At 34.7% G+C, this 12,626-nt stretch overlaps 2 protein-coding genes across 4 annotated transcripts; one reads left to right on the top strand and one right to left on the bottom strand.

The window, feature by feature from the left end:
- Positions 1 to 1,530: 1,530 nt before the first annotated feature.
- On the top strand, positions 1,531 to 6,841 carry LOC132610208 (uncharacterized). 3 transcript variants are annotated; one of them, XM_060324493.1, is made up of 10 exons: positions 1,531 to 1,921; positions 3,393 to 3,549; positions 4,014 to 4,075; positions 4,217 to 4,376; positions 4,493 to 4,613; positions 5,034 to 5,115; positions 5,218 to 5,321; positions 5,847 to 5,925; positions 6,013 to 6,063; positions 6,466 to 6,841. In XM_060324493.1, the coding sequence occupies exons 1-10, from the start codon at positions 1,649 to 1,651 to the stop codon at positions 6,547 to 6,549; spliced, it is 1,173 nt and encodes a 390-aa protein (XP_060180476.1). In that variant the 5' UTR covers positions 1,531 to 1,648; the 3' UTR covers positions 6,550 to 6,841. The 3 variants fall into 3 exon arrangements, with proteins under 3 accessions (XP_060180476.1, XP_060180475.1, XP_060180477.1); XM_060324492.1 differs by having other exon boundaries at positions 1,533 to 1,921; positions 3,390 to 3,549; XM_060324494.1 differs by having other exon boundaries at positions 1,782 to 1,921; positions 3,384 to 3,549.
- A 604-nt stretch (positions 6,842 to 7,445) lies between these two features.
- On the bottom strand, positions 7,446 to 12,080 carry LOC132610207 (transcription termination factor MTERF15, mitochondrial). The gene is made up of 3 exons (XM_060324491.1): positions 11,947 to 12,080; positions 8,688 to 10,283; positions 7,446 to 8,174 (listed from the first exon to the last, which is right to left on the bottom strand). The coding sequence occupies exon 2, from the start codon at positions 10,151 to 10,153 to the stop codon at positions 8,762 to 8,764; it is 1,392 nt and encodes a 463-aa protein (XP_060180474.1). The 5' UTR covers positions 10,154 to 10,283; positions 11,947 to 12,080; the 3' UTR covers positions 7,446 to 8,174; positions 8,688 to 8,761.
- Positions 12,081 to 12,626: the final 546 nt, after the last annotated feature.

Below are 12,626 nucleotides of genomic sequence, written 5' to 3'. Positions count from 1 at the left end.
TATTTTTCATTGATTATCAAAAAGTGTTTAATAGGTACAAATTTTAGTGGGTGTAGGTGTTCAAATCTAAACAAGCCTAAATTAAGGTGTCTAAGTGAATTTTGTGGATAATTTTAAGAGCCGTCTGATAATTTAAGCCTAAAAGTTTCGTGTTTATAAGAGAACTATAAAGGAATTAATGTTGTAATTGATCCGAGCCAATAACCGGAAGATAACGGAAAGATGATCTAATTGAATCTGATTGATTGATTTGGATTGGAGTATCTCCACTACTTTACAATTTTTTTTATTTTTTATTTTTTTTGTAGAAACTTTACAAAATGTGTTATATTGCATAATAAGGTCGTTAACATACTTAATTCAATCTTTGAAGAAGTGTTCTCAATGCCAAATTACGAGAAAAGGCTGTATCCTGTATTCAGATTCATTAATCAATTAATAGTATTTAAATAGAGAAATAAACTTAATTTTTTCTGTGGAAGACTAATTTTTTCTGTGGAAGACTTTAATCAAGTATTTATTTTTATTTAGTTAAAATTTAAAAACATAAATTTAAAATATATATTAAGGTTCTTAATCAATATAAATATAGTCAAACTAAAAAGGAAAAAAAGGAGAAGATAATTGCATTTATACTTGAGATATATATGCATTAAATTAATGAGAGATAATAATAAACATAAATTCTTTGTACGAATATTTTGTCTTAAATTTTTAGTTTTTAAATTAACAACAAAAATATTGCCTGTGCCTCAAAAACTTTTAGTTTGTTACTAAACACCTAAAATCTCTAAAACGTACAGTAATTTTGTTTATAAAAGGTGAGCTTCCCGCCAAAATTGCTATGAATCTGTTATGTTAAGTATGCTTTTTTTTGACAGTTATGTTTAAGTATACTTAGACATTTAACACTCCCTCTGTTTCAATTTATGTGAATCTTTTCTGAGTACGAGAGTCAAACTTTATAACTTTGACCGTAAATTTTGACATAAATTTTTCAAGTTTGTAAAAATAAAATTTATATATTTAAAAACTACATAAAAACACTACAAGTCATGATAATTTATAATTCAAATAATTTAAAAAAAATGTAAGAAAAATGTGGTCAAATAAACACCTCGTAGACTCTCCAAATAGTAAAAGGTTTGCCATAAATTGAAACAGAAGGATTATATTTTACTCCCTCTGTTTCAATTTATGTGAGCCTTTTCGGAGTACGAAAGTTTAAGTTTGTAAAAATAAAATTTAATTTAAAAACTATAAAAAAAGAATTATAAGTCATGATAATTTTTAATTTAAATGATTTAAAAAAAATATAAATAAAATATGGTTAAAGAACTGTTTCGTAGATTCTTTAAATAGTAATAGATACGTATAAATTGAAAGAGGGGGTGAGTATTTCTTAACAAGTGATTGACAATAAATTATCCATAACGAGGAAAAGATAGCTTATGGACCCACAAAAAGGACCAAGAGGATGACACATGGATGATCCAAAACATCTCAAAACAAATGTGTTCTTCTTCTTCACACGTCACTCACTCTACCCAAATCCACACATCCAAAACCATGAAAGAACCTTCCATTTTTCACAACTAACTCTCTCAAAATTCCATTTTTCACAAGTCTTGATATATTCTTCATATTAATGGCTTCTGTTACAATGGGCACAGTTTCAGGCAACATTGGGTTTCTTTCACAATTATTTACAAGTGATTGTGCTGTTTCAACTCATCAGTTTTGTTGTTTTTCAGCTAATTCAAGCCCATTACATATCAACTTCCCAAGGAAAAGTTGTTTGTTGAAAAGGGGTTCTTTGTTAAGTACTAGAGTTTCAGTTTCTACAACTGGTAATAATGCTAAGATTGATGGAGTTGATGATCAGTTATCTTTGTCCCCTGATGAGATCAAACCAGCTCGTGTGAGTTAGACCCTTTATTCATATTTGCTTTGTTTCCCATTTTGCTTCTAAATGGGTATTTGGTCTCCTTATATGATCTTGTGCAAGTTTGAATTGTCTAGCTAGCTTTTGGGCTTGAATTAGGTGCATGGTTTAATTTCTTATCATGTATCATAGTCAGGCTCATCCCAATTCTCTCGGTTTACTTGATGTTAGGCCCCTATCCTATATTATCCAACAACAACAACAACATACCTAGTGTAATCACACAAGTGGGTCTGGGAGAGTAGAGTAGAGTGTACGCAAACCTTACCACTGCCTTGAGAGGTAGAGAGGCTATTTCCAATATATCCTCTGGCTCAAGAAAATAGCAATCTTGGGCGTGCGAGGCATTGAGTTCCCAATCGGTTGTGGGTTGAGTATTTAGCCTCCTTATGTGATCTTGAACAATTCTCACCTCATAGACTAGTTAGGCTCAAGGTTCATTTTTTCGGCTGTCTTTTTCTAGGCTAGTAAGAAAAATGAGGAAATTAAGAATCTATAAATTGAAATGAATTTTGAAAATTGAAGTCTTGGAACCTAGGATGAAAAAAAACTAAGCAACCCCATTTCATATTGGTAGTTAAATTGTTAAAGGGCACTCACATTCAATTTTTTATTGTTTTCTCCACTATGATGCTCTGATGAGCAACACCATTTCATCACCTTGAGTGGTTGAATAATCATGTTTTATCTGAATAGCTGTTTGAGATGCTTAAAGTTTACTTTGTTAATAATATAGACATCTAATGAATTGAGAAAGTGGAAGAAGAGTAGTAGACATAGCTGAATTTTAGAAAATATATGGACTTTGAACCACGATTGGATAAAGCTGAATTACAGTTAAGACTGTAGTAACTAGTTAAAGGTCTCAGCATGTTGAATCTAAGGAAATTTTTGAATTCATGGTTTAGATAAAGTTTTGTTGGTTATGCGATAGATATATCCAAGTAGCGTTGTTTAGGATGTGATTATGGCCCCAGTACCATATTACTTATGCGAAAATGTATTGGCAAATTCAGTCTGATCAAGCGAGATCCTGATACTCCCTCCATTTCAATTTGTTCGTCTTACTTTCCATTTTTATTCTGTTTCAAGAAGAATGTCACTTTCTATACTAAGTACTTTACCCCCCAACATCTACATAGCATATTTAAGACCACAAGATTCAAACAGCATTTTGGTACATTACATACCTCTTTTAGTTTAAAATCATTAGATTCAAAAGTCTTCTTTATTTTCTTAAATTCAAACTAAGACAAACAAATTGAAACGGAAGGAGTATATGTTATGTATATAATGAATATATTTGAAAGATATTAGTTGGATTTCTTGTTATGTTGTTTGTCTGACATGATTCAGTACTATAGATTACCTTGTTCTGTACTTCCCTTGATTATTGTGGTTTGAAGCGTATGTAATGTACTACTCCTTTACTACAAAGAATTAGAAGTCTGCTGATTGGAAAGCAGCAACGACATACCGCGAGAGGGGACTGATATATGAGGGCAAGGTTGAAGGCTTCAACGGCGGTGGTTTGCTGATTCGATTTTATTCTCTTGTGGGTTTTCTGCCCTTTCCACAGATGAGCCCTTATCACTCTTGTAAAGGTACTACTTCCTCCATCTCAATTTATGTGACACTCTCCTTTTTAAACAGTCTCAAAAAGAATGACACCTTTTTATATTTAATAACAATTTAACTTTAAACTTTCCATTTGACCCTTAATGAGATGATTTATAGTCATACAAACATTTACAGCTTATATTAGACCACAAATTTCAAATGTCTTGTGTTTATTCTTAAACTCTGTGCCCAATCAAACACCTTTACATGAATTGCGATGGAGGGAGTAAGTTCTTTTATAGCGTATTTTATGCTTCGAATCATCTTTTTGAAAATGTTTGGTATACACAGAGAGATGAGATGTACTTAGTTGCAGAAGAAGAATATTATCGATTCTTGACTTTTCCTTTCTGAGTTTCATAGGTTGATCTAGCTATCACATGTTTCCACATAAAAGTAATGGTGAATGCTTACTGAGGTTTTGTCTCCTTCTTATTAACCTATGTAGAACCACAGAAGACAATTCAAGAGATTGCGAGGGACTTGACCGGTTCTGTCCTCTCTGTGAAGGTACTGATCTTCATCACTTCTTCTATTCTTGAACATTTTCTTATCTACGTTATGCACATTTCCATTCATTGATGAATTAGATGCCACATTATACTTTCTTTTATGATCCGAACATCGGTTAACGTTCGAGGCTACTGTCAGGTAATCCAAGCTGATGAGGACAAAAGAAGATTGATATTCTCTGAAAAGGAAGCAAGCTGGTTGAAGTTTTCTAATAAAATAAATGTAGGCGACACTTTTCAAGCGAAGGTTGGTTCCGTTGAGGATTATGGTGCTTTCATTCATCTGCGCTTCCCAGATGGTACTTTTCTTAAGAGACATACACTTGTCAGTTTGGTCTTGTTTTAACCCTGACTACTCGGGGGGTACTTATGTTGATTTTGTGTCAACTAATTCTTGTTTTACCATGTGATGCAGGATCTTATCACCTTACCGGGCTTGTCCACGTCTCAGAAGTGTCTTGGGATTTAGTTCATGATGTGAGAGACATCCTTACAGAAGGAGATGATGTGAGGGTCAAAATCATAAATATCGACAGGTATTTTCGCACTCTCTAATTTTGTGATTCATCGAAATAATTTTATATTTAACTATGATAAACTGGCTACCAAATATTGTTTACATTTTTTTACAAAGCTAAGGAATTGGGAGGCAGAGATTACTCCATTTGCACAAGTTGTGAATCTAGAATATTCTAGTCTTTTACAGTGAAATAAGTTGGGACAAAATTGTCAATAACAGATTAACTAGAGTAATAGGTAAAAGAAATTTCCACCCAAGATTGAATAGTTGGTCCATTCTCAAACTCAGTAAAGTCCATCTTATTGCAAAAAAAAAAAAAAAAAAAAAACTTGTGATGAATTATAAGGCAGTGATTTTTGTATTTCTTCATATTTGTTTCTACTTTCATCTTTTCACCCGGGCTCCTTCAGTTCCATAATAAATGAACATGTTGCAGGGAAAAATCTAGGATTACCTTGTCAATTAAACAATTGGAGGAAGATCCGTTGCTGGAAACTCTGGACAAAGTAATTCATAAGGTGAGCTGTGCAAATGATCTGAATTTGGATTTGATGCCTTCAAGAAACCTAAATCTTGCTTTATCTGCATAATATGTTACTGATGAATGCCATGCTTTGCAGGATTCATCTGTCCATACTAATTCCTTGGATTCGAATGGCAGCTCGGTTATCGAGCCTCTTCCCGGGCTTGAAACAATAATCGAGGAACTACTGCAAGAAGACGGGTATGATTGAAGTTTAAATTTTGACATGAAGTCTTTCATTAGGTTATTATATGAAGCTTTCATTAGACCTATTTGCTTGTACAATTTTCTGTTCAATGTATATTACAAATTGTCTCCTTCTGTACTTGACCGCTATAGCTTTATCATTTCTCCGAACCATACAACAACAGCAACAACTACTATGCCTCAGTCCCAACCAAACTGAGTGGGCTATATGAATCCTCATTTCTTCATTTAAGCACATATCATATCATCATGATAATAAATAAAATAAAAGGGAAAAATACGTTAAAAACAACCATAGATGTAATTCGCCAACCCCATAGGTTATCTAGGATTAACCCTCATGAAGCTTCGTTGAAAACACATTTTGCTTAAATTGCCCTATATTTTGAGTCCTCATTCTTTCGCTTCATTGTATGTTCCATTATCTGCACAAATGAAGCACATCGAACACTTATACAAGGCAGTTTTCTGGTAACTTGATTATTGAAATCTAACAGGTTTTGTTCTTTTGTTCAATAGAATATACGACATAATAATCAGTCGACAAGGATTTGAGAAGCGAGTTGTTTCACAGGATTTACAGCTTTGGTTGTCGAATGTGAGTTGTCTCAAACATAAACCATATGCGATTAACAGTATTTATGCACAATAAATTTCAAATCTTTTCTGTTATGGAATCTCACAGGCACCAGCTACAGGAGATCAGTTTACTCTACTTGCTCGGGCTGGACGACAGGTATCATCTTTCACCTCATGTATTCCCCCTAGGGGTGTCAATGGGCTGAGTTAATAAATTGACCCGCCCAAAAGTTACTTGGGCTGGAATGAGCTAAAGAGCAGGTCATAACCCAACCGCCTAATTCTTACTAAATTTTAATTCTTTGTTTGTTCTTTTATAATTTTTAGTTCCTTATAAAACTATTTTTGAAAATATTTTGACAAGATTATCAATTTTGGCTACATATCAGCCAATCTATTGATGGGCTGAAATGCGCTGAGCTAATAAATGGGCGGATCAAATGACCAGCCCAAACTTGGGTGGTTGGGCGAGTCATGATTTCATGGGCTAATTTTGTATTCCCCCCTTCTACAATCCATGCCTCGTTTTGCAAATCTGAAATGAATTGTTAATGATCAGGTGCAAGAAATACAACTGATAACATCACTTGATCAAGAAGGAATAAAAAGGGCTCTGCAACGGGTCCTAGAACGTGTACCATGAGTTGTATCTAAGAGCTCTAGGATTACAGCAAAGCATGTACAACTAAAGTTAAACGGGAGAAGCTCACACTTTCCGTTATTTCAAGTTGTGCCGGCATTGTACAGAACAGTAAAAACCACTTCAAAAAGATGTATAAGCAAACACGTTCGGAACCAAATTTGTTCAGATATAGTTCCCAGAAGCTAAGGGACCTACGAGCTACCCTTGTGTTAATAGACATGATAACATGAACTCATGCAATTTCTTGGAATAATGCTACCTATATTAAAGTTGATCAGTTATTTTTGCTGCATTTTTCCTTCTTTGTTTCCAGAAAATGTAACTGTTTTTGTTGCTAATCTTCAATTTGCTCAAGTTCGAGTTTTCTTATTATGCAAGTAGTATAGATATTGATTTTGACTCACTGTACTTTTCTTTTATTTACCCTCATACATGAGCTTCTTAGTTCACACAAGAAGTTGTTTACTTTGTGGTTTGCCCTTGCTAGAACGATCTTTATTTTTACTATAGTCATTAATTGCCTAAATTTTTGAAGGGTCTGAACAACATAGCTAACAAGACAGAGAAAGTGAGTTGTCACCAAAATCTTGAATATCCCAAAGAACACATTGAAAGATTTCATATTTTTTGAGACACACTTGAATAGGATTATATATTAACAATCTCCTTTTCTCTACATTACAATCTATGTATCTCTCGTTATGTTATCTATTGTTTTTGTAACCACTTTTAATGTTCGCATTAATTCAAGTGCAAAGCGTTAAACTAGAGAATTAAATGGACTGATCAGATTTTCTTTGACAAAAAGAGAACTTGTACCAGACACCCTAAAGGACCCATGAATATGCAAACAAAGCCACAAATATACAGACGTAGAAAACCACTAAAGCTGAAAATCAAAGAGGCAAAACTGCTGTGCATTATTATTCCCTATAAAAGCTACTACTGCTGTCTGTAATATACACATTGGAGATGCCACCATTTAAAAAAAAAAAAGCATTCTCCAAACAAACTTATGGAACGTTAATTCGAAGACTGAAAAACAAAGGTTGCAACCACGTTGACAATCACAGTGATGACTTGTACTTTCGGATGATCAAATAGAAGGTTGGTCCATGTTTTCTTGGATGTTTCACTTGTCATCAAAAGGTTAATAAATTCAGCAGTAACATAATCAACTCCTCGGATCTTTTCTTAGCAATTGTGTAGCCTCCTTTTCCCTCTCCCATATTATCAACCAACTAGGACTGTCCGGGAGTACAGATAAAAGACGGGATGAATAGTGCTGGCACCGCCAACCCCAATTACCATGATCAGAAATAGCCCTAATCCTGTTTGTTCCATAGTTCAGCACAAATAAGCAAGCCAGTGTGGCCGTTGGTGGCAGCGCTACTGACAACACTGAAATAGGTAGGAGTGTCAAATAGGCGGGTAGGGCTGAACTTGCGCGGGTACGGTTTTAGCCCATTTTTACCCGCCTACATTCAGTCGAACCTCTCTGTTTGACACCATTAGCAAACCTACTGCTCCTTTTTTGGTGGCAATACTGAGGGAAGAAGAGAAAGGTTTATTGGCCTTCATTCCTATCATGCGCATCCTGATCCCTCTTTCAGCTGCAGCAAAAACTGGGACGAGAAGAACAAAAACATTAATAGTGGAATGAGAACGCAAAAAAGAAGTAACAAAGTCAGAGCTAAACCTTTTAATGAAGAAGAGCAGTTAACTTTCGCAGCTAATCCTTTTAAGATCAAGTACTTTTCCCTCGTACGAATTAGGTTTTCTTTTGTGGTAAAACAAAATAATTAAGGGTGGTTGAAAAGGAAAATGTTACAACTACTAATTGAAAGAAAGTGTAAAAAGACCAGCCTCACTGATGCTAAAATGAGTTGTCGAAAGCAAAATATTAGTGTATGTTCTCAAAATTAGGCATCTTCAGTTTCTACATTTGATGTAAAGGTCATGTCATATATTCCACTTAAACTTGGAACTGAATGATAGATATGATAAGTACATAGGCCTGTCAAAATTCCAGTTTTTTTTTTTTTTTTTTTTTTTTGAAAAATTCCAAGTTTTTAAGACCATAGAACTAAAAACATTGGAAACAAGGAAAAGTATATGAATAAGGATGAGAAACGTACCTTGGAAAAGGATCTTCCAAGAGAATGCTACAAAGATGTATGTTCGGGCAGAATATAGAGAAAAGATTCAGAACTCAAGCCAACGAATCCATATACGACTTAATGTTCATAATATCTTCTTTGGACTTTAGATTATTTTGTGGTTTGAAAAGCTTCCACATTCCCACTGGATGTCGACTTCTCACTTCATCATTTCTTGCAAATCTTCCATATATTGCTTCACACTCTGGATACGGCTTGACATATAGATTATAAAATTTCAATCTACTAGGTTTAATCAACTCCCTTAACCCCACTTCATCACCAAGTCCTCCTATTGATCTTAAGTAGTCAATTACCTTGAATCTCGGTAGAATATGTTTCTCGAAGTTCACCCCAAGGTACTCCGGAACTTCAATAAGACAATGAATATCAACTTTCATCACGTTAACTAAAAACTGAATCTTCCTCTCAACATCTTCGATGTGATAAAGTATCACTCTCGGCTCTTTCCATAACACGGAATAAGCATCCCTTAAGGTTAACCCGTGATTACGTAAACAATCAACCCTTAGTTTCACCTCATACCCAGCCTTAAAAAACCCCTCACGAAAAATATCCTTCTTAATAATTTCCCTACATTTCAAACTTTTAAGCAACTCCAAACACCGCGATAACTCCCCAACTTCCAGTGCAAGAATTCTAGGATCTTTAAGAACCTGTTTCTTAACCATCTCCATATTAAAACCCAAAACTTTAAATTCGTCGAGCAACTGCCTAACCTTACTTTGAAACCCAAAGGCGAAAATACCTGGATAGACACGGAGAATGCTATCGAATTCAACTCTGCCAATCCCAAAGGCATTAATGACGAATTCAAAACTGTCATGAATCTTGATTGCAGACATTGTAGTTACCATGGGACATGTCTCTAAAACCTTATTTAGAGTAATATTAGTAATTCCTAAATCCTTCAGGCATTTAAGAGACCCCAGAACACAATCATAATCTAATTCAAACTTCACCGAAACCTCCAGAATATTCCGAATAGCCAAAGAGGATAAATTGAATTTGGACCCCTCTTCTAATCCTTGGATGCCTCCTTCCCATTTCTTTATAGCATCATATTCTAGAACCCTGGGACAACTACTTATCATGGACACTAGGAATTCTTGAGATGGTTTCAAGGATAATAGAACCTTAAGGGATTTTTCAATTTTGGCGGGGTCTAGATTTAGTAAACGACGATTCCTCTCGAGAAAATCAGGAAGTTCTAGAGCTGGAAAACCATATTTTGTGAGAAGACTCGATACTGCAATGAGATTTCTTTGGGGGGATTTTTGTTGGAATTGTAGAGGATATTCAAATTGGGATATTCGTTTTACAGCTGTTGTGTTAGTGCAAAAATAGTGGAGATTTGGAGTTGGAATTATTGTAGTGGGACTGGAAAATGATGTGAACAAGGATTTGAGAATCCTAATGTTCATAGTTTCAGCTGGTTAATAAGTTTTAATAGGCGTCTGATCAATCATGCGCATTCAAACACTGGATTGCTGGCCTGGGGCACGACTAAGATGGATGAGCAGCTGCTTATGTCCTATCGACAACACTCAAAATCTGAAAAAATTGACTCGACACATTAATACAAAGGGTTTAAGTTGCATACACTGATAATCTTTTGAAAAAGAAAGAAACAATTTTCTGAAAAGGGCATACACTGATAGTACAAAGATTTTTTACACTATCAGTGAATTTTAATCTATGCTAGCAGATTAACCATTGGCTCAACACCACCCCCAACTCGGAATAGACAGTATAGCACTCAACACACATCTAGGAATTGAATAAGCCAAAATATTGAAATAATGGCATCTTCAAGGCTTATTGCCTCTTCAATCAATAGCAGATAAGTGAAAAGGTTTCTTCTTTTCCTTTTCTATCACATATATACATACATAGCTGGACCATTTTTACTACTTAAACCTAGGGGTGTCAAACAGGTGGGTTGCCCGAAACGGTGCAGGTTAAAATGGGGCTAAATCAACCCGCAAGGGTGGCTCAGTTGGTTGAGCACGGGGCTTTCATAATGGAGGTCTCAGGTTCGAAACCCCATACCTACGATAGTAGGGGATTTGCCTTCTGGGTCAAGCTCGTCTCACATGGCTTGCCTAGTGCAGGTTATCTCTTCTGTGTGGTTTGCGGGCTATTGTACAGGAGCGGGGTTTACCTTGTACGCACCCAAAGGGTAGCTGCTGGGGGTTCCCTTGTCATAAAAAAAAAATGGAGCTAAATCAATCAATGTGTGTGTCATAACCTACCTAAAATTTAGTTTGGCTAAAATGGGCGGGTCAAGATTGGCTAAATGTTGGATCGTAACTCAACCCACCTAGCTTGACCCAAATTTCTCCTGTTTTTTTCCTTGAACTAATTAAACTGTTCTATCATCATGTAACTTTGAGAAAAACTAGCAGCATAACCAACAAGGGTTGTGGTGTAGTGGCTGGTACTACTCCATCCTTAACCAACAAGTCTCGAGTTCGAGCCCCCTTGGGTACGGAGTCACCATTGTTAGGGAGTGATTTGCCCCCCAACGTGGGACTACCCGGCACGAATCCGAATTTAGTCGGGCCCCAATACGGGTACCGGACACCAGATGTGAAAAAAAAAAAAAAAAAACTAGCAGCATAACCTTCAGAAAGCTGAATCCACAAAATATACTATGGGAAGGAAAATAAAGAAATGAATTGCAAAACCCATTGCCACAAAGTTTAAATCTTTACTAATTTAAGTGACTCACCATAACATTCAGATAACTAAATCAACAAGGGGAAAGAAAATACAGAAATAAATTTCAAGAACCAAAGCCACAAAGTCTGAATCTTTACTAATTCAATGACTGAATATAACCTTGACAAAGCTAAATCAACAAAAATCAACAAGGGGAAGGAAAATAAAGAAATAAATTACAGGACCCATTGCCACAAATTTTAAGTCTTTACTAATTCAATGACTCAATATAATCTTCAGAAAGCTAAATTCACAAAAATCAACAAGAGGAAGGAAAATAAAGAAACAATTGCAAGACCCATTGCCACAAAGTTTGAATCTTTACTAATTCAAGTGACTCAGCATAACCTTCAGTAAGCTAAATCAATAAATGGAAGGAAAAAACAATTATAAGACCCATTGCCATAAAGTTTGAATCTTTACTAATTTAAGTGACTTAAATCAAATTGCAAAAAAAAAATAAAAAAAATTGAGTATTGTTTATAAGAATTACCTGAAATCAGGAGATTTTGAGGGAACAATCCAGGAATAGCGCTAATAGTGTACAATGAAGCTTGTGAAGGAAAGGGTTTTCTCAAAAGGATAAAAAATGACCTTTTGATGAAAGAGCTAAAAATATTATCCATCATAAATTTAGGTTAAAAATATCTATTCCGTTATTATATTTTTTTCTTAACGAAAATTCTCTAAATAACTTGGTTTTATTTTTAAAAGAGTTTCATTTAAACCCAATTTAATTAAATAAAAAAAATCATATGCGACCAATTTGTTCTTGAGTCTCACATCTGGAGTCACTAGGCACAGGAGCGGGTAATCCATATGAGTTTTTTATTTAATTGGATCGGGTTTAAATTGAGCAAATATAAAAATTTAATCGGATTATTTTGAGGATTTACGTTAAGACAGTTGTATAATTTTAATGACAAAAGGGGTATTATTGTTGACCCAAATTTATAATGAAGAATATTTTTAGTCTTTTTTTTCCCAAATTGAGAAGTATTTTTGACCCTTTTTCCTTTTTCAAAAGGTTTGATACAGGTAAATGTATTTGTACATATATAATTTTTTTCTTACCTAACTTTTAATACTATTTGAGTTTTTTTTTTCTTTTTTCGTCATCTATCTCAAAAAAAAAGTAGGCCAACCAAGACATTTTTTTTGAGAAATTGAACC

This window comes from Lycium barbarum, chromosome 9, assembly GCF_019175385.1.
Source record: "Lycium barbarum isolate Lr01 chromosome 9, ASM1917538v2, whole genome shotgun sequence".
NCBI lineage: Eukaryota > Viridiplantae > Streptophyta > Magnoliopsida > Solanales > Solanaceae > Lycium > Lycium barbarum.
The sequence above is the reverse complement of the archived record's forward strand: the minus strand, read 5'-3'. Positions and strand labels throughout refer to the sequence as shown.